This window comes from Mustela lutreola, chromosome 1 (genome assembly GCF_030435805.1).
Source record: "Mustela lutreola isolate mMusLut2 chromosome 1, mMusLut2.pri, whole genome shotgun sequence".
Classification (NCBI taxonomy): Eukaryota; Metazoa; Chordata; class Mammalia; order Carnivora; family Mustelidae; genus Mustela; species Mustela lutreola.
In genome coordinates, this window is record NC_081290.1 from 34,917,566 (window position 1) to 34,940,864 (window position 23,299).

The following is a 23,299-nucleotide window of genomic DNA, read 5'->3' on the forward strand; positions in this document are numbered from 1 at the left end:
CTGGGATCAAGTCTCATACCGGGCTCCTAGCTCAGCAGAGAGTCTGCTTCTCCCTCTGCCTGCTGCTCCCCCTGCCTGTGCTCTCTCTCTCTCTCTCTGACAAATAAATAAATTTTTTTAATGGAAAAAATAAGGAAAATGAAAATATTATGTATCAAAATCAAAACATTATATATATATCAAAAACACTATACAAAGAAAAATTCATATCCTTAAATGTATTTTTTATTAAAGACTGAAAGGAAACAAACTAACCAGAGTTGAAAATATATCAACAAATTTTAAGAAAAAGGAACTATCAAAAACAGAAAGGAATTACCAAAATTAAAAACAAAAATAAATGATGTGAAAACACAGATCAATAAACCAAGAGCTTGTTCTTTACAAGGGCCAATCTGATAAAGAGCAAAAACAACACAGAGAAAAAAAAACATCAGGAAAGGAAAAAAGGGATACAACCAAATACAAAATGTTTTCAATTATCAAAGAATATTTATATAACTTAACAATAATAAACTCAAAAATTAAGGTAAAACTGATTTTCTAGCAGACAAACTACCAGAAAAGATTCATGAAAAAAGCAATCTGAATAAAGCAATAACCTTAAAAAGATACTAAAGATTCTAAAGACCTTCTCTCTGAAAAGGCACAACTCCAGAACTTTCAAGGTACCAACTTTAAATTTTCTAGAGCATAGAGAAAAATGGCAGTCTTTCCAGATTATTTTATTAAGCCTAAAGCCAAATAAGACCCTGAAACCAAAATCTGACAAGGACAGCACAAGAACAGAAAATCAGAGACCAATCTCATTTAATTACTGTTGTGAAATCTTGAAATCAATTCCTACACTGCATTTAGAGGGAAAAAAATCAGGGGTGCCTGGCTGGCACAGTGTGTAGAGCATGTGACCCTTTTTTTTTTTTTAAAGATTTTATCTATTTATTTGACAGAGAGATAGAGAACACAAGCAGGCAGAGCAGCAGGCAGAGGGAGAGGGAGAAGTAGGGTCCCTGATGAACAGGGAACCTGATGCAGGGTCTGGGATCATGACCTGAGCTGAATGCAGACGCTTGACCTACTGAGCCACCCAGGTGCACCAAGGGCACATGACTCTTATCTTGGGGTCATGAGTTTGAGGCCCACATTGAGTATAAATATTACTTAAATAAACTTAGAAAAAAAGAAAAAGAAAAAATCAAAAACAAAAACAAAAATCTGAAGGTAAAATAGGTTTTATTCTAGAAACTCACTATTATGATTAAAATACACTAAAACTAAAGAAAAAATTTATATTAGATTCTCAAACGATTATAAAAAGGCATGTATTCAAAAAACCTCTTGGGGCCTGTGGGTGGCTCAGTTTAACCGTCTGCCTTCGGCTCAGGTCACAATCCCAGGGTCCTAGGATTAAGCCCCGCATCAGGCTCCCTGCTCAGTGAGGAAGTCTGCTTCCTTCTCTCCATCTGCCTCTCCCCCTGCTCATGCTCTCTCTCACTCTCTAATAAATAAATAAAATCTTTAAAAAAAAAAAAAAAAAAAAAACTCTTGCTAAAATACAAATTTAATACTAAGATTTAAATACATATTATTCAAACCAGAAGTATCCCTAACATGCCAAACATCCAATACACTGTAATACTATGATAATTAAAACAACATAGTGGAAACCCAGGACCAAAGAACTCAACAGAATTGAAAAGTCTTTAAAAGAAAACGTATATTTTGGAATATAGCAAATAGTAGTGTTTATATTTTATATCAGTGGGTAAAGATGATCTATTCATCTCAATTAAGTTAAATCTCTACCTCATACCATACACATAAAATTTAGAAAATTTAAAACTCCTTGGGTAAATGGGAAATGCTAGATATGTTAAAACTTTTTAGCTATTAAAAATACTGAAGAGAGGTGCCTGCGTGTCTAATTGGTTAAGCGTCTGCCTCCAACTGAGGTCATGATCCCAGGGTCCTGGGATGGAGTCCCAAACTGGGCTCCCTCCTCATCAGTGGGTCTGCTTCTCCCTCTCCCTATGCCCACTCTCACTGGTGCTGTCTCCCCCTCTCTATCTGTATCAAATAAATAAATAATCAAAAAATAAAATAAAAAAAATAAAAACACTTAAGGAATATTTTTATAATACTGTGATAGGACACATGAAACCAAAAAGGAAGTAATTTTCTGATAAAACATAGGAATTAAAATATGTATAGACGCAAAGAGACTATCCTAGGTTAAACAATTAAGTATCAGGGTAGAAAAATAATTATAATCTACAGAAATAAAGATAACTACACATAACATATAGTGAGTTCTCACAAACGTCAAAAGAAATACAAAGAACCAAACAGAAAACTGGCCAAAATTAATGACGAGAAAAATAAATTAATGAAAAAGGCTCAACCTTCCTAGTAATCAAGAAAATTAAAATTTAGGGCGCCTAGGTGGCTCAGTGGATTAAGTATCTGCCATCAGCTCAGGTCATGATCCCAGGGTCCAGGGATCAAGTCCCACACTGGGCTCCTGCTCAGCAGGGAGTTGCTTCCCCCTCTGCCCTTCTCCCTGCTTGTGCTCTCTCTCTCTCTCAAAAATTAATTAATTAATTTTTTAAAAAGAAAATTTAAATTTAAACAACAATTTTATCCATTAGAATGGCGAAAAATTTAAAGATTCTTAATATCCAGGATGGGTTACACTATCAGTACAGAAAGCCTCTATTAAAAAAAAAAAAATTGACATTAGCTCTAAAACTTTTCAAAGCGTACATTCTAAACCAGCAATTTCACTTTAAACTAGCATACAATAGCATTCATCCATGTATGCAAAAACGTATGCTCAAGGAGGCTTCCTGGAACTGGTTACCAATTTTTCTTGCAGTCAAAAAGGCCATAAAGAGGAGCACGCTCAAATTATAGTACTTCTGGGGGGAAAACATCCACCTAAGAATGACAACTGGGAATGTATTTTACATGTCTTTTTTGTCTTTGTAAAAAAGAAAAGTTGGAAAGACTGAAAGAATACATTTTATATCTGGATTTTTATAAAGATGGCCATTAGAATGGAAAGTAAATAGATAAATCTTTAAAAAAAAAAAACTTTAAGATTACTATGGAATACTCTATGGACTTAAAGCAAATTACTAAGTATGGACTAGAAAAATAAATACCAACAAAACTACAAAATAGTATATAAAGCAACCTATTTTTGGTGAAATATATATATTTTACATAGACAAAAAAGCAAACAATACACATGTAAGCACATACACATCAGTGGACCATGAACCACCTGTCAAAACCTGCTCACTTTCTATATTATGTACATTGCACTTAAGTAGTTTATAATATGCCTATTATGATTTGTTATCAGAAAAATTAAAATGATATGCTTTCAATTACATCATAATAGAACCTACAGATAATCCTATCACTCACTTGTGGTCCTTGAAAATGTCCACCAGAAAATTTTGGTTAATGGCTGGAAAGATCTTAAAGAGCTGCTTCTCCTTTAGTTTAGTGGCACAATCTTTTTCAAACAGAAGTGCCTCCCTTTTCTAAAACAAACAAACGAGAAAGACAAAAGTCATCCTTCAGACAGAATTTATAAAACTAATTATGCTGATCCAAAAGCATGGTTATTTTGTTGCAAAAAGATTAGTCATTTAAAAGCAATCACAGACTTTCTTCACTGATTAAAGACTGAAATTAGTAATGTAAGTATTCTTGCATTATTTATTTATATCCCATTTTTTGCAATTTGAAGCTGTTCATTTATATACATACACAATCACACATATACAAATGTGTGCAAGTGTATATAAATATATATATACTCTCACATATACACACTCAGCACAGTCATATTATATTAAAAAAAGATGAAGATACATATTCATATACATATTCATATACATACACACACACACATATATAAACAGGATATAAATAAATGAAGAAGTCAGAGTACAGAAAAAAAAGCAAGAATATAGGATAAAGCTAGCAAGTAAAATTAGTATATAAATGCATGCCATAAAATCCTGTACATTGCTAAATGTGGGCCACAAATTCAGTTCTGAGCTTCTCAGTGGCCAAAGCAAAGGGGGAAACAAAGATTCTCAGTGTCCATAAAATAAAAACAAACCAGTTGCTCAGGAGAAGTACAGCTTTTTCTGGTACTGAGACCTGAGAGAAATTTCTCCCATGGGTCCTCATAAAAGGGACACTGTGTGATGCTGTGAACAACGTCCTCAAAAACATATTCTCCTCAATGGGCAGAAACTACAACGTACAAATAAGTTGCAAATTCAGGTTGAGAGAAAATCTTAAAATTCACAATTTAAAAAATTTTCACAAACATATTTACTCCAAAATAACTGTATGAGAACTGTCGCTGATTGTTATTTTTTTCACAATTCGTAAATGGGATCTGTTTAAATTGCCAAACTTACCTAAAGAACTTACCTAAATAAAACGTGCTTTTTAAATTCTAATCTAGGATTATGGTAAACACTCTTAAAGTTGATTTCTAACTCTAAAACAATTTGTTGACACTCTGATGTAAGTAGTAATATTTTTGTTTGCTATGAAGCTGCTAATGTTTGAAAAATAACTTCTTATAAAATTTCAAATGTGACTCAAAAATATGAAAATTACAATAATCTAGGACAACCCTAGAACAGTTATTGCTTTTGAAGCCTAACGTATTTAGGTCATTTATAACACCAAACAACAATAAAAGAGGATCCACAATAGGTGACAATCTGACCAGAAAGAGAGACTAGTAGAGTTGAACACATCACACATCACAAGAGTAATGGAAACAAGCCACCTCAAGAATTAAAAATATCTCATGTTTTATTTAAGATATACATTATAATCTGAACTTAATAAAAAATTCAGTTATCAGATTTACTGGCACTCTACCAGGTCATAGAGTTTCTAAACTACAAATTCTAAGGTCTCATGACTGAAACTCATGACCTTAACCATCTTATTATTATTCTACTCATATATCATGCCTAATGTTTTATTTTATATTCTTTGCTTAAAAAAATACAAAGCATATTTCTCCTTTGGAGACAAAGAGTGAAAAGAAAGCAGCAAGAAATTCTTTTATTGAGGTTCTACCTACAGAGAAGTCCTTGGGACAAAATAAGTACAGCTTCTATCACCCAACCCATAGAAAGATAAGCAAAAATCACTGATAGAAAAAAAAAATGCATTAAGTTGGGAAGTCAAAGATACTCATCTGTTCGCTATTATACTGAGAGATTAAAGGGCAGATTAGAACCACAAAGATAAGTTTCAGTAGTAAAAAAGGCATTTCAACAAAAGGTGTCACACTATTTGGGCCTAAGTTCTAAAATTTCCTTATTTCTTTAAGTAAATGCATTTCTCCAATTTATTACACATATAAATGAAGAGGATAGGTGAAACACCACATTATAAGACCCTATCAAAGAGATTGTTCCTTAGGTTATGTAAACATGCAAAAATGGCAGCATATTTCCAACTGATTAACAAGATAACTGGGGAAAATAAATACGAAGGTGGAGGAATCCCACCATTCTTCTAATGTCCCAATTCTATGTATTTCAGCCAAATGTAAAGACGCTCCTTTGAGTAGTCAAATGAGTAAGAAAGTAAAATGTTTAAGATCACCATCTAAAAATTACTTCTTTTCTTTGAGAATTGGACTAACTAACTTCTAAGGTTTTTCCCTTTTTGGTTTCTGAAATTCTCTAATACTAATTCTCAGAATTTAAAAAAAGGCTAAGAAGAAATAGAAAAGAAACCAAATTCACTTATGGCTTCATAAAACTTGATATGGTGAATAAAGAACAAAAATAAAGTTTCTATTTGAACTTGTTTGATTAAAAAGTTAGAAAAAGAAGAGTACTTAATTTTTTTTAAGTTTCTAGATTTTTCTCTAAAAAACTTTGTTTTAAGGCGCCTGTATGGCTCAGTTGGTTAAGCATCTGACTCCTGATCTCAGCTCAGGTCTTGACCTCAGGGCCATGAGTTCAAGCCCCTGTCCCACCCCCCAGGTTCCACGCTGTGCATGGAACCTACCTAAAAAATATATATATATTGTTTTGAGGTTGGAAACATCATTAATAGCAAGACAGAAGACATTTCTTTTTACTAATTTATGAATAAAATTATCTTTAAATAAAAGATTTCTTTCATGTTTTTCAACAATTAAAAAATTATTTTAAAAAATTAAAAAATTATAGAAATAAATGCTAAAAGTCAAAAAATATATATGCAGCTCAATCACCTGCAAAATTAAATCTAAAAAAATTAACACAGACTGACTTATTGTTATAGAATATCAACTAGTCTCCCAGAAGCAAAAAATTTCAGCTTCAAATTTCAAAACCGTTTCAATTTTAACATTAACTTCAGTCAGGTTAAATAAAGATTCCAGACTAGGAAATACAGAATCAAATGAAAATCACAAAGTAAACATATCATCAACCTAGAATCAAGAGATAAAAGCTTAATAGTTATACTAACTCATACCAAATCGTGTTTTTCCTGTAAGGCAATCTCTTCTGACATTATTTCTCTGAGTGACACTTTTTTAGTTTGAGTGTTCCAATGATCCAGTAAGGGTAGCATTTCAGGTGCTGCTAAAGTCTTCAGTAATTTTTTGCCCGTTCTCTGAGATGACTTTTGTTCAGGATTATCAAGACCAATATGCCCAACCAGGGAAGGATCTACAAAAGCAGTATAAATAGAATCAGACTCTCAACAATAAACACACAATGCACTACTCATTCTGTTACAACTACCTCAGAAAGACCAAAGAAACATGAATTTTTTTTAATTTCTAGCTTATAAATATAACTCTGAGGTTTCAAAATGTATCTTCACATAATTACAAACAGGAAATAGGTGTAAATGTAGGAATATTTCAAATGAGCAAGGATCTGAGTATCACTGTAAATCAACGCGATGGTCCCCACTCCTTTCTATACCGCACGAGCACAGACAAACCAACGCACACACGCTGGTGAACAAAGGCAGCTGTGGCCAGGTGGAAGCCACCAGCCGAGCAGCTCTGCACAGCTCTGCGCAGCTCTGCTCAGCCACTCCAAACACTGAAAGGACCAGTATTTTGGCAAACCCATAAACCCATTAAGGCACACAACACATACTGAACAAATGATATTCAACATAAGGAAGAAACTGAACATTCTAAGTTCACAGGAACAAGCTTTAAGTGTATACTATCTCAGCATCTCTAGGGGATATCAGCACATTCTGATACACTCCTGTGCTTTTCCAGAGAGTGAAGACTGGAGATACTGCCACCCACATAACTCTGATACCCTTTCGGTACCTGGTACCTCTAGCTCTCAAACAGCTCTAGTTCTCGAAGATGCAATTATACCCAAAGAACCTTCAACCAGAATCCCGGTGTGGCATGGGGAGATCTGAAGGCAACGTGCACAACAGGAGACCTCTGTTAACAGCTCTGCCACCCTGCGCTAATCACGGAGGACAATGCTACCTAAAAAGTCTTCTAGAATCAAATATTTCAATTTGGCAGATGTTCCAAAAGCAAGCTGACTTTTGTGCTCTAATAAAATTAACATCAATACCCATTTTGAGTAACCAAGTAACAGCTGAATGATGCTCTCAATAAGACACATGAACATTTTATCGCTCTCAAACCAGAACAGTTTTCTTTCATTCAGAGCAAAATCTTAAACAGGAAACACCTTGACCATATGTACTACCAGATACATAACCTAAGGCATTCCACTGTACTCATGAAAGTTAATTATAGGCACTTTTTAGTTCTTCTAGTTTTATTTTACATCAATATTAAATGATAAATGTTTTAAAAGAACTTTTATTTGCAAATCGAAATGCTTGGGTAACATATTTTGTGGAAGTACATTTAATAATGAGGTAAAATTCATACACATATACTAAGTTTTGACATCATGACAAGAACATCAGAAGTAAAAAAAAATATGAGCTTTACCTCTCATCAACTTGCCACAGGATACCTCTTCTTGTCTTTGTCGCTCCTAAACACAAATGCAGGATGGGGGATTTACAAAGGGAGGGTGCATTAGAAAATAAGATTATATTATTTTTCTCTAGAAATCACTTCTCCTTGTAAAACTATTAATCATCCTTGCTAAATCTAAGTGAAACAATAAAATAAGCAAGATTATGAAATTGACCCTATCAATATATTTTTTTCCACTTATAGAGCTCTGAGGCTGTTTATCTTTAGACTGTTTTTGAAATTTAATCAACTAGTACTACAAGTCTTTAGAAAATAAAAAACTATGATTTTTGTCTTAAAAAAAAAAAAGCCAACAATCACATTGAGCTCCACCATTAGTTCTATATCTGGCCAGTCTGGAAATATTCTAAAATATTGGGAAGACAAAAAAATATCACTAATCTCTTTACTGGAAAAAGTTCATTCTCTCTCAAAGTCAAAATTCAATAGAATTCTTTCATACAACAGATTTTATTAAGAGCAAAGGTGAAGACAAAAGGAGCTCTTGATAAAAAAAAAAAAAAAAAAAAAGCCTACCAACCATTACAGATTCTTTCCATTTCTCATGAATCACTTTAGCCAGATTCAGATCTATATGAACCACACAATCCTCAACTGTTAGAGACCCTTGTGAGGGGGAGAAAAGAAAAGAAAATATAATCATTACTCATATGTTTTCAGAAAACATACTCAACCACCTTATGTACCATTAAAATTAATTTAGATTAATTACTAACCTAATTCCTAGTTCTAAATCTCTTGGAATATATTTGTTTAAGTACTATGTCATTGTTTTCACACTTCCTGGCAGGTGCAATTATAAAATACTTCATATATTTAAGTTATTCATGTCCATTAGTTTAAATGTATATATTCATTTCCACTACTCAAGACTTTTCAAGAAGTGTGTTCTAAGAAATTAATCTTGCCTTAAGTATCTCTGGAGTAGCACCAGAGATTCAAAAAGGTTCATCTGTGCAAATAAGTATGAGGTAAATACCACAGAAAATATATGAATGGGATGAACACAAAATCCATATAAATACTATTTCTTTAAATTACGGTTTTTAAAAATCCCCTACAAACAGATGTATCAAAAATAAGGTAGGCAACACAAATTACTTTTATATTTCGATTAACAAACAATTTTAAAATTAAGACAGAACCCTGAATCTGTATTCTAGTCACACAAAGACACACACACACGTAATGTACTTTTTTCTTTACCTGAATCAATACCAACAGGGCCAAATAACTCATTGAGCTGAAAAGCCAACTCAGGCGGTAATGCCAATTCCAGACAGTCTATGGTCAGAGATTTGGGCATCACTGGCATGGGATTCAACGTCTCAGATTTATCTTCTTCACTAACTCCAGCTGACAAAGTACTCTCAGCCATTAGAATTTTTTCCATTTCCTGTTCATCTTCATTCATAAATTCTTCGGTGTTTGGAAATCTCACACAATCCTTTGGGAAGTTTTCATTTTTCTTTATTTCAAGAGAGTCAATAAAATCAACTTCTTCATTTAATTCAAGATTTGAAGTGCTCGGTACAGAGTTTAAAATATCAGACAAATTCAAAGAAGAATGTATACTGTCTCCGGTCTCTGTGACTTCTAGGTGCTTCTCCATTTCACTCACATCTTGAGCACCAGGAGCTTTGAGAGTACCTGGGAAAGACTGCTTCATGGTATATAGACCCGGAAGTTCTGCCTGGCTACTGGGAAGTACTTCGTTAGTATTCTTTAAATCTAGAGTGGCTTTCGGAAATAAACCTGTTATTAATCCAGGTTTTTCAGTAGTGATAGCTCTTATTTCTGCCTGCTCTGAATTTCCCTCTTCGGAATCACAGGAGGACTGTATGTTAGTGTTACTGTCAGCAGTGCCATGGCTAAATTCTGGCACAGAAGAATTAGAATCTTCTGAAGTTCCTCTTTGGCTAATAATTTCCTTCAAATTTAATCCCAGAGAAAATGGCCCAATTTGTGCTTCATCATATGATTTCTGGATATTCTCAAATTCAGTATCTTCGCATAGTTTAGTTTCAGAATCCAACAAAAGGCTTGTGGCCCAAATAATATCTTTGTTACACCTCTCATATAAGTCTTTCAGGGCTTCTAATGAAAAGGATCCAAAGAGTTTACAAAGAATGTTAAGATTTTCAGATTCATCAGCACTAGTAAGCTCACTTTCTTCGACATACGTGCTTTTGTCATACATGACCCTATATGGAATTGTTTCTTGAACATCTAATTTTGTGTTGCTATTGAAAGCTTTTGGTTTAAACCCATCTAATCGTCCTGTTAACACTCTCACAGAATCCGAAACACTAATTTTATTCTTTTCTATTTTCCATAAGAGAGCAAAATCCCGTGGTTCAGTCTGGGTACACATCCCTTCTTCTATTCCAGGAACTCTTTTAGGTTTTCCTTCTGGAAATTCAGCTAAAGTTTGTGGTCCTACTACTCCAGGAATAGTTGGCTCACTTTTGGTAAAAGTAAGAGACAGTGTATGCTGTCTGTGACTGTTTTTACTTGGACAAGTCTTGCTCTCACAGGTCATTTCATTGGGCAGCGTTTCAGAATTTCCTAGAGTGGAACTGCCCAGGGTTTTTAGCTCTTCAGGGCTTGTGCCCCAACAACAGGTCTCATGGGCTGTGCAGAAGGGTGTCTCATTCATACCGTCATTAGTTCCAAATTCTAGGTTGGGTTCCTTTAAATTATTCTTTGGCATTCTTGATCTGTGCTCTCTCTGAGCTAAGGAATCAGATGAAGGCCAGTCACCCACAATGGTGAATGACTGTTTTTCAGTATTTTTATATGTATCATATTGACAGTTATTGAAAGATTCTGAAGCATCATCATACTGTGACTTCCTGTCATCCTCTGTACTTTCATGTGGAGATTCTCGTTGCTGGATATGATCCATATTCACAGATAGGGTACTCTCCAATCCTCTGCGTGACTGAGGGCGATTATATTTTTTGTCACTTTGTATAGATGAAGCTTTTTCAGTTTTTCGGTTTCTTTTTGTCCTCTGACCAATAGTCTTATCAACTGGCCAGTCACCAACAAAATTTGACAGTTCAGGTCTTGGGAACTTTTCCAAAGTTGACTTGCTTTTTTGTTTTCCGAAGGCTTTTTTCCTTACTGTGGCTCTTTCTTCCAGTGTTTCACCAGGTGAAGATCTTTCATTATGAAAAGGTGTAGTATTTGAAAGATCATAGTCTTCTTGGTTATTTTCACCATAGCAAATACTTGACAACACTCTCTCTACAACACCAACTGCATCTACTTTACTGCACTCTTTTTCAGAAGTCAGTTCAACCTGTTCTTTTTTACTTTTTTCTGTTGCTTGTTTGCTTTCAGAATCAGAAATATCCATGTCCGAAACTTCCTGAATGAAAGCACTCTGAATGTTAGGATTCATAGTATTTATTTCTTTTCTTCCTTTTTTTAAATCTGCATTAGAGAGAGCTGTAACATTCTCGGGTAATACAGTTTCTTTGGTCACTTCAAGTTTCTTCTCTTCAGTCAATTCTAGATGCTTCAAAGATGAGGATAAAACATTTTCTTCTTTTTCAGAGGTAATATCTTCATTGTCTTTTGGGCTGCAAGATTTTTTTAAAGTATTATAAGGAAGTCTCTTAATGTTGCCGTTAACATTATGATTTAAATCAAAGAAGCATTCAACTGAAAGATAAGGCTCTTAACATTCATTTTAAAACTTCTATAAATAAACTACATTAAAATTATAAAAGCTCATCTTGATCCTTCCCTGTACATTATGAATACATCCCTTTATTGTAACCCTAACACCTAACATAATACTTGGCATATAGGAAGCACTCAAACTTTTTTGAATTAAATAGTAAACATGAGATTTTTCAGTTAAGGTGTTCATATGCATTAAATATTAAAGTTTTGATTCTGGGGCACCTGGGTGGCTCAGTGGGTTAAGCCTCTGCCTTTGGCTCGGGTCATGATCTCAGGGTCCTGGGATCGAGCCCTGTATCGGGCTCTCTGCTCAGCTGGGAGCCTGCTTCCTCCTCTCTACCTACTTGTGATCTCTGTCTGTCAAATAAATAAATGAAAATATTTTAAAGCTACGATTCTAAATTTGTTCCCAGAAGAGGACACCACCTCCCTGGCTTTCATCAGAACTATTTTAGCTTAATGTATGTGAAAAGAAGTCTACCTCTATAACACCTGTCATTTGCTAGAGGGTAATGCTTAAGCTTCATTTACAAAGGTACAAAGAGTCAACAGGATTTGCACAACTAAAAGAAATGAGAGAAAGGGAAGAGAGCTGTCATTTGAAATGTCACCTGTTAATTTTTTTTAAAACCATCCTCAATGTTAATTTCAGACTTAGAGAGCTTTTGCCTAATTATTACACTTTCAACTTCAGTGTTTTTTCCTTAGTCAATATATCAATTCATCTTCCCCTCTTTCTTTATTCTGGAGTTCTCAAAGTCCCAACTCTCCCATGAAGCTTTCCTAAATGAAATCACATCTAACACTGAGTCTTCTATATGCCAGATGCTATTCTAAGTCTTAAAGTATTCATAATCCTTATATGATTCGCTTGAGCAAGGTGTTATTATTGCCATTTTAGAAATGAAGAGCTGAAGGATAGAGAGATTCTATAATTTGTCAAAGATTACAGAACCTTGGGATTTAAATCCAGGAAACACAGTTTAGGGGGCCCATCCCCTAAACCACTTTGCAACACAACTCCTCAATAAAAGAACATTTATGAATTTTCTCTTCCCAGCTCCTTTCTAATAAAGCCTCACCATTCCTTATGATCAAAAAGTGTGGGCAATTTAGAGCTCTATCTATATTTAAGGTTATTTTTTAACTCACATATCTGTTGATATGCCTTAAATGTTTAATAGAACCAGTACTATGCTGGACTACAAACTTTCAAAAGGCTGTGACCTGTATTACTTAGACAAAGTATACCATTAATAATTAATTTTTATAATACTAACTTGAAAGAGTATTTTTACAAATACCTAAAGAAATTAAGAAGTGATGCAATTATATACAAAATAACCACAGCCAATCGCAGATACATACTGGAATCGTGGGCAGTTACATAAAGAAGGCAGGAGTATTCACAGTATAAACACAAAACCCTGAGGACAATGGAAAAAATCCCATGTCACTGCATATATAACTTCACTTCTCTTGCTGACCATACACAACTTGCTAACCATATATATCTTGCTTTAGGTAAGACTATATCTAAAACCCTACAAATAATAAAAGTCTACTTATATTTTTAAGTTGTTTGGCAGAGATTTCACAAGCTCAAACATTATTCTTTTTATATTTCAAATTGAATTTGTGTACAGAGGGACTTTAACCTACCTAGTACTTCTGTCCTCACAAGAATAGGCACACAACTCAATACGTTCAATTTTCTCTGGAACTGAAGAACTCATGATTATTGGAACTGAAACAAAACGCTGATAATGTTCCAACATTCTTGATATTTTTTCTTTGCTTATACCATGAATATTACGCCTAAAAATTCCAGGGGAGAAAAGGGTAGAAAGGATATTGGTAATTAAGTTTTTTTCAAAATTGGAACATAAAATGTCAAGAAAATCAGTATTATTAATAATATGTAAAAATAGCTAAGCTGGTTTATTATGACACAATATATATTGCTCAATTCTAATTTCATCTTATTCAGGATGTCTGAAATGACTATTTTTTAAATCACTGCATACGAACTTTACTAAACATCATTTATCAATTTAGAAAAAGCCAGCAGATCCTAATAACTTTCAAAGAAGTTATTCTCAAGCTCTGCAAAAAAACATTTCGTAACAATATGACCATCACTTCAAGACTAATTATTAACTAGGAGGTAAAAAAAATTCCACTATAGTCTTCTACTTATGCCACTACGGCAGGTTAGATGTCCAAAGGGCTCTCCTATTACAATAAAACTGGATCCCAAGTCAATTAAAGCACACATATATTTTAATACATTTTAAGTCCAAACAAAGAAAAAAATTCCTAGTATACCAAGTCTCTGGATGACCAAATATGAAATCTGTCATATTTGTGCTTTCACTCATGGTAGCTTATTTGTGTGTTTTTATGGACTCATGTTTAGTTGAACCTAATATATGAGAATCCTCGGGCCTTAAACTGGGGTGCTTTCCTTCGTGCAATATCTGGATTTGCATCTGCCAGGAGGCCGGATGAATATGCTTTAGTCCCTCAAGGATCCTGTATTAATGAAAACATCTTAGTTGCAACAAATTCCTATCTTGGGTTGGACCCAAGGCTTAGTGTCTATCCCAGAGCTAATATTAGTATTTGCCACCTGGGCAAATCTGGCTTTCATATTTACCTACCTCAATCTTGTCTGGTTTCAGATCACAGAGAAGCAAAGAGATAGAAAATATGAAAGAGAAGTTAAGAGTTATGACATAGAGGACAGAATAAAAAGGTAGTATACATCCAATCCAAGTCCCAGAAAGAGAGTACATGGGACAGAAGCAATTTAAAGAAAAATGGCTGAGGATTTTCCAGAACTGATCAAAGACATCACTGATGTCCCCTGATCTCAGAAGCCCAACAAATCCCAAACAAGACACATATTAAGAAATCCACTAGAAACATGGTACTAAAATTGTCATTCACCAAAGATAAGGAGATGATATTAAAAGCAAGCAGAAATTAAAGGGAAAAAAACGAGTTATCTAAACCAAGTATTGGAATTATAGCTAACTTAACAAGAATAACAGAGGCCAAAAGAGAATGAAATGTTATCTTCAGTAACAGAAACTGTCAATCTAGAATATGCACACCCAAAGTATCTTATAAGAATGAAGGCAATAAAAGAATTTTCAGATTAAAAAAAAAAGAGTTTGACATGAAGCAGAATTATACTGTAAAGAAAATCCTAAAAGATGAATGTCAGACAGAAGGAAATCCCAGATGAAATATCTATGATGAAAGAAAAATTAAGCACAAACCAATAACTATATGAGTGAAAACACATACTGTCTATACATTCTGGACAATCATAGTATGTAAGTCAGAAGGGAGGTAAATATCAGAGTTAAAATGTTTGAAAGTCCTTATATTTGTGAGAAGGAAGGCTAAGAAAATGGCTTGACTTTAAAGTTTGCATGATCTAAGTTTTAATATAACAACTAAAAGGATAAAAATACTGTATATAATTTCTAAATTAAAAGGAAAAAATAAGAAAATCTGCATTCAGTGAAAAAAATCCAAAATAAGGCATGTTTATAAAAAGGGAGAAAAAATCAAATATATAATTTTCTGTGATAGGAGAAAAACAATCACAGGAAAGGTGAAATAAAGAGAAAGTACACAGAGTGAGGTAGTAAGAAACAAGACTAATTATATGAATAACCAAAATAACCATAAAAGAATTAAGCTTAAGAATGAAAAGCCAAAGATGGACAGAGAAGATTTTTTAAAACCCAGTAATGGTTATAAGAGATACACCTAAATGTAAAGACACAGAAAAGTCAAAAGTAAAAGTATGGAAAAATTGAAATAACACTCAAATCCTAAAAGGAAGCTGGTATAGTTCTATTAATATTAGACAAATTAGACTTCATAACAAAAATTAATATTAAGGGTAAAAGAAAATCACTTGACAAGAATAAAAGGTTCAATCAGACAGATATAAAAACTTTAAGCTTATAAGCACATCAAAAAATATCCTCAGAATACATAAAGTGAAAATAGGTAGATTTATAAGAAGAAACTTGAACATACTCAATACAATAAGGGGAGATTTCAACACATCCCTCTCACATCAATTTCCTCATTCCTCTCTTATACATTAAGCCATCAAGCAAATTTTTTTAAAAAAGTAAAGCTAAAGAAGATATGAGCAACAGAATTGATTTAATAATATAACATACTATAACCAGTATACATTTTTATCAAGCAAACATGAAACATTAATAAAAAAAAAAACAGACAATGAAGGGCATCTGGGTGGCTCAGTGGGTTAAGCCTCTGCCTTTGGCTCAGGTCATGATCTCAGGGTCCTGGGATAGAGCCCCACATCAGGCTCTCTGCTCAGCAGGGAGCCTGCTTCCCCCTCTCTCTCTGCCTGCCTCTCTGCCTACTTGTGATCTCTCTCTCTATGTCAAATAAATAAATAAAATCTTTAAAAAAAAAAACCACAATGCAGTGGGTCATCAAATGCATCATTTAAAATATCAGGGAATTAGTATCACACAAATGCACAATCTTACCCACTACAACTAAGTTGAAAATGATTTCTTAAAAGAGAAATATAAAAACTATCTGCTCACAAACTTAAAAACATAATTTTAAATAACCCAAGGGTTAAGAAGTGAAGTTAATCATAATGCAAATTAGAGGATAAATGATAAAAAGAAAGTATTATATATTAACATTACATATTAAAATTCTAGGAGCATCTAATTTCCTAGGGAAATTTATAGCCTCAAATGCTCATATAAGAAAATAACCTAAACTTTCAGATGAATCCTTATAAAAATAATAGAATAAACAAAGCAAAATGGATTTTTTAAAAAGCAAAGAAGGTAGAATAAAAGAGAAGCAGAAATGAACTGAACATAAAACAAACTTATAACAAAAAGATCAAACAAGCAAAGAGATGTTTACTTGAAAAGGCTAATAAAAAAATCTTGTATCTGGTGAGAATAATCAAGAAAAAAAGAAGGAAGATACATATAAACATATCCAGATTGAAAAGAGGAACTTAAGTATGGATGAAACAGATATAAATGGTAGGAGAATATTATAATTATTTTAATAAAATCTTAATAAATTTGGAAACTTTGGTATAATGGACAAATTCCGACCGAAACTTCTCACAAAGAAAACAGCAGGTCCAGAAGTTTCAAAAGTAAATTCTATCAAACATCCAAACTTACACAAATTCAGAAAAGAGAAAAAGAAGAAATACTTTCCAATTAATTTTATCAACCATGATACCAAAGCCAGGCAAGAAAGGGCAAGGAAGAAAAAATTATTGATCAACCTTACTCTTTCATACAGATGCAAAAATCCTAAGCAAAATACTAGAAAACCAAATCTAGTAACGTACCAAAAACATGTAAAAAGGAATGAAGTACTGATACATGCTACAATACAAATGAACCTTGAAACATTATGCTAAGTGAAAGATGTCAGACACAAAAGGCCACAAACTGTATGATTCCACTTATATGCAATGTCTAGAATAGGCAATTTCATAGACAGAAAAGCAAATTAGCAGTTGCCAAAGGAAAGGGAGAATTGGGAGTGACCAACAGCAGGTACGGGGTTTCTTTGGAGGTGACGGAAATGTGTGCTAATTAGATAGTGGTGATGGTTGCACGACATTAGGAATATACTAAAACTAGGTTGTCCTTTAGTTAGAAGTGAAATTAGTTAAAATGGCCAAGAAAAAATAACCCTGACCAAAATCAAGTTAGGGTTCTCTCCAAGGGAACACAGAGCACAAAGCAAACTGTCACTAGGCAGCACAATGATTTGTTCCTCCCAGCCCATGTCGCTCAGGTATGCCAAACCTCAGGATCTAATTTCAGATATTGATATTATACTACTAATAAGTGATAAAGTACTGACTATATAAGACAACTGGAATGTTTGTTAATTAATTCAATCTTAGGAACAAAAAGATACAAACTTCATAAACTGAAAAAAGGTCTACAGGAAATACAAAATTTGTTATCAAAGCTGCAATCTAATCTGGTTTGTTTCATTCATTATTTATAGGGAGAAAAAAGTCTAGATGGACCTTCTATCACAGCCATAAAATTAAAAACATGTTAAACAGTCTCTAAATTTTACCTTGCAAGTTCCTTTGGTTTGAACTTCCACCATGTATCCGGTTCCCGGAAGAGGACTTTATATTTATGTTTTTGAGACTACATACAAAAAAGACAAATGTATTTAAAAATACTACTTCCATGAAATTAAATGCATTGTTCCCAAATTCACAGCATGTAAAAACTGAAAGAACCTAAAGGTTATGTAATTGTGATGAGTTTGTTAAGCTGGCAAAAGGTACAATCTCTTTGACCCAGCAATTAATTTCTAGAAAGTTATGCTAATAAATTATGTAAGTGCAAATACACACACATACACACACAAACATGCACATAGACACAAGCTATCCAGTTCACCATTATTTGTGGTTAAAAAAAAAAGAGGACTGCACAGTGACTATTAATACACAACTGGATGAAGGTACAACCATACAATGAAAATACAGCAATTTAAAAAAATGCTTTATGTGTTAATGGGAAAAGGTTCCAATACAAACTGTCAAGAAAGTAAGATACAGAATTTTCACTTGGGTAAAAAAGAATTATTCACACATTTTTATATACTTTCTTCTACAAAGATTCTCAAAAATATTACTAAAAGTATCTACCTCAAGGGAGTAGGAATTTTGGCATTCTTTTTTATAATTTTACTATTTATCTTACATGTATTACTTTTATAATTTTAAAACTATTGTAAGTAATACTTCATTTTATTTTTCAAAACTCTAACATGGCTATAATCTAAAAGCCATGCCTTACACTTGTACACTAGTACACTTGCACACATTTCCCCTCTGCATCTCAAGGATAACTTGAGTTTAGCAATTCAACCCTCTCTCTGAGGTGGTTTCACCACCCTGAACCAGTCTCATCACATTCAGTTATTTCTCCCATGTTACTCTTAATCCCCTTTCCCCTGCCAGCAATCTCCCCATTTTCCTGCTCCTCTTTGCAGGAAGAAATTCCTCAAAATAATTATTACACTTTGTCTCCAATTCCTCTCCCCATATCTCTTAAACCCACTCCAATTGGGCTTGGCTACCCCACTGAAACTGTCCATCAAGACCACAGATTACTTCCACGCTGAAAAATGCTCCGGTTAATTCTCAGTCCCCTCTTGACTTTCAGCAGCGTTTGTCACAGGTCATCACTCCCTCTCCTGATCCTTTCATCCTGCCCCTCTGGAAGGGTGTTCTCACTCTTTTTTGCAAGTCCTTTTTTGCCCAGACCTCTTCCCACTTGGTCCTTCACTTAGTCCTTGGTCCTCTACTCTTGATCTATACCCACTTCTTTGGTAATATTATTCCATTCCCTGGCTTTGAGTATCATCCATATGATAATAACTCTCAGATACTTATCTCTGGCTCAGATTTCACTCCTAAACTCCAAACTCACAGATCCAATTACCTATTCAACAAACTTAATATATTCAAACCTAAACTTTCAAAATCCATTACCACACACCTATCATAAAACTATTTTTTCTGAACCCTTCTCCATCATTCTCACCTCCTGACAACCTCTAATTACACAGGCCAAAAACCAACCTTGATGTCACACTGAACTCTTCTCCCTCTTTCACATCCATTTTCAATCCAATACGAAGTTCAGTTGGCTCTACTTTCACAGTATACCCAGAATCTAATCAGTACTGTCACTTTCACTGCCACCATGTTGGTGTAAGCCATATGATCTCTTACTTTAATTATCACTGCAGTCCTCTAAATAATCTCCCGCTTCCACCCTTGCCACCCCACCCTGCCTCTACCCCAACTCTAGTCTCAACACTGGGATACAGCAATCCTATTAATAGTAGATTATGTCCTTACCCTGCTCAAAATCCTGTTATGGTCTGAATGTCTGTGTCCCTGCAAGCCCCATTATGTTGAAACCCCACTCCCACCATGTAACTGTGTTTGGAGATAAGGCCTTTATGGAGATAATTAAGGTTAAAATGAGAACATAAGGGTAAGGCTCCAGTGTGACAGAATTAGTAAGCAAATAAGAAGAGACACCAGAGAACTCATTATATACCATCAGAGAACACGGCAAGAAGGCAGCCATCTGCAAACCAGGAAAACAACTCTCACCGAGAAACGAGCCCTACCAAACCTTCACCTGGGACTCCAAGCCTCCACAACTGTCAGAAAATAAACTTGATGTTTAAGGCACCCAGTCTGTGGTATCTTATGGCAGCCTGAGCAGATTAATACACCTTCCGTGTCACTCAAGGTAGAATCTAAAATTCCACAGTGATCTATGAGCCCTAATATAATCTGCCCTATCTCCCCAACTACCATTACATCTCTGACCTCATCTCCCACTACTGATCCCCTCAAGTTTTATGACAAGATGCAAAGTACTCATTGCTATTTTCCATTATTCTGACAGAAAAGCCCCCAAATCAACCTAGGTAACAAGTGACCGAACACCCTGTAATGCATCTACTCACTTCCAACTCCTCATCTCAGTACCAAACCGTATACACTTTATTCAGGGGCTGGCAACAGCCCCAGTCTCTTACCTTAAGGAGTGTCCTATAGCTCTTAGATCAAATTAATTTTAAATGAATATATACATACAGAGGGGAAAAAAAAAAGAGACTATGAATTTAAAGACTTTTTCAACTCCCATATCAATAGGCAAATCTTAATAACGTTTTATTACTTGGGAGGATTCTGATTTATGTTAAGCTATATGACAGCTCACGAGGGAAACTATATATATTTTTTTCTTAAAGTAATAAGCTTTTGCTAGATGCCACTGAGCATACCTGACTGCTTGCTACTTAGCCCCAACTCACTTCCAAACTACTTCTGTAAATGAGTCATGTTAGTAATAGACGGTTATCTCCAACCTATTCATTCCCCCACAGCTCTCATTATCTTGCTACCAAAAGGAGCAAAAAGCGATCCTCTTCTCTACAGTAATTGCTATATCTACTTCTTTTTGAAGAAAAAATGAATTTGATCATAGAATGATCATAGAATGACCATAGAATTTGAAATATCATTCTATGATAAGCACCAGTCCTTTATACTTCTAAGCAGAGTTGGGAAGAGCCAAGGAATCAATAATGGAAAAACAGCTTTATAATTTCAATTATTATATAATAAAAAAAGGAAAGAAAGACACTACTATGGAAGCCTGAAGGCTAAATGAAAATCAGTAAGACAGTAATGCAGAGGCTTTTTTATTTTCTACATTGGGAAAATGGGTGTTAAAGAACCTCCATATGATAAGAGGAAGCTAAGGAAAACACACAGAGAAGGCAAGTAAAGTTAAGGGAGAAAGCATTCCCCATGATAAATATGTTAGGCTAGAAACTGGGAACTCCTGAGGCCAGAAAGCAAACTGACTTTCACTTGCCCATGTACTAATATTGAGTCTTTCTTCCCTCTACTGCCCCTTCATAAAAGTAAAATCTCATTTGTTCTCAAAAGGCATTAATTTTCTTCAGAAAAATGAAGAGTCACACCCTCAAAACTGTATAAGTGCATAAAGCACAGCAAAGGAGGTACAGGCTGGATATGCTGAGGACATTAAAGAAGTACAATATTCATTAACTGAAGAAATATAAATTGAGCTTTAACATGCCAGACACACGTGTGCTAATATTGGGGGAATAAACAATACCCATAATCACAAAAGCTTCATTCGTTCACCATTTTAACCCAACAAATATGTATTTATCATACGCCAAGCACAGTGCTAGGCCTTGAAGATTCAATGATAAATAACACAGACCTATCTTCAAGAATATATAGATGGCTTAGAGCCAAATTTAGGCCATCAGCCAGTATTTGTCCTAAGAGCTAAGGACAGTTTTTTGTTATCTTTAAAGGATCATTTAAAAAGAAAAGGAAAAAAAAACCCACAACAGAGACTATAGGTGGCCCACAAAAACCTAAAACATTTACTACCTAGCACTTTATAGACAAAAGCTAGCTAACCCATGGCTTAATGATAAAAGCAGCATGTTAATGGTATCACAGAATTAAGTCAGGGTACCATGAAAACAGAAAGAGTACTCCACTCCACTTTTTAGTAAGTTCCTGAAAAAAGTGACATCAAAGCTGGGCAAAAAAAAAAAAGAATCTGGCAAATTTGAAGAACTGAAAAGCGTTGAATTTATAAAAGTCTCAATTTATCAGAAAAGCAGAATCAAAAGAAATTTGGTTACTAACAAAGGACAGCCAATTTTGTTTCTGCCGAGTAATAGCAATAAGGAAAAATATTTGTGTGTATACACATTAACACACAGACACATATACCCATATAAACATAACATTATAATTTATTATCTATATACACACAAACATAAAATGATAATACCACTATTTTTTCATAAGACATCAAAAATGAAAATAATCACAGGATTTAAAAACTAAATCTCAGAATCTGAAAACTGATTAATTTTAGCTTTATGCAAATACTACTCCTATTTTTCTCATTTCACTTAAGACCAGAGAAAGTTCAGTTACAGTCCCAAACACTGTTTGCTTAAGATTCGGTTATGTAATCACATCCCCCAACAATTTCAAACTTACTACCATAGACTTATGATAATTTATGGTACAAACCAAAGAAACATATGGCTTCATTTCCCATGCCTGTAGGTTTGTATTGTCTATTATTACAGGAGACACCTTCTTCTCAAACGCTTCTTTCGCTGAAAAACACAAACAGAAGACAACAAATCACTTTTTATAACAGTATTAAGTATTCTCTGGAAATTTTCCTAATTTAAAAATCATAGATATGTGGTAATTTTACTCACAACTCTACTACTTTTTTTTTTTTTTAAGGAGGGGGAAGGGCAGCAGGAGAGGGACAGAAAGAATGCCAAGCAGATTCCACACCCAACTCGGACACCAATACAGGGCTTGATCCCACAACCCTGAGATCACAACCCAAGCCAAAATCAAGAACTGGTTGCTTAACCAACTGAGGCACCCAGGCCCCCCACAACTCTACTTCTGAATGTCACTTTTGAGTGTATGAAAAATTAAAGTACAGGTAAATGTCAGATAATAAAAAATAAATACTAAAGTTATAATCAGAGAAAATTATAAAACAAAAACTGTCTAAATTTTATGTGTGTTACATGTATAAATGGCATAAATGGGGAAAAAAACTATCATTAAAAACAATATCATGCTAAAAGCAACATGGTATCCTGGATTAGATATTAGAAGGGAAAAGAACTTAAATAGAAAACTAGTATCAGAGTGCCTGGCTGACTCAGCCAATAGAGCGTGCAACTCTTGATCCCAAGGTTGTGAGTTCAAGCTCCACATTGGGCATGGAGCCTAATTAAAAACAAAAATTATAAAAAAATAATAAAAATAATTAAATAAATTAAAATTTTAAAGAAAAACTAATCCAAATAAGGTCAGAGTTTAGTTAATAGCAATATACCAGCACTAATCTCTTA

At 34.2% G+C, this 23,299-nt stretch overlaps 1 protein-coding gene across 10 annotated transcripts in view; it reads right to left on the minus strand.

Annotated features, from left to right (window-relative positions):
• N4BP2 (NEDD4 binding protein 2) overlaps positions 1-23,299 on the minus strand; it is an 83,416-nt gene that overhangs the window by 21,251 nt on the left and 38,866 nt on the right. For 8 of the 10 annotated variants that reach the window (XM_059163134.1, XM_059163126.1, XM_059163159.1 and 5 more), the window contains 8 exons: positions 22,446-22,534; positions 17,885-17,961; positions 13,406-13,561; positions 9,254-11,637; positions 8,568-8,653; positions 7,997-8,042; positions 6,523-6,719; positions 3,433-3,551 (listed from right to left, as the gene is read on the minus strand). In XM_059163134.1, coding sequence (XP_059019117.1) covers positions 3,433-3,551; positions 6,523-6,719; positions 7,997-8,042; positions 8,568-8,653; positions 9,254-11,637; positions 13,406-13,561; positions 17,885-17,961; positions 22,446-22,534 — 3,154 coding nt within the window. Of the gene's footprint in view, positions 1-3,432; positions 3,552-4,138; positions 4,276-6,522; positions 6,720-7,996; positions 8,043-8,567; positions 8,654-9,253; positions 11,638-13,405; positions 13,562-17,884; positions 17,962-22,445; positions 22,535-23,299 lie in introns of those variants that run through there. The other 2 variants (XM_059163171.1, XR_009350971.1) reach the window with 2 other exon arrangements.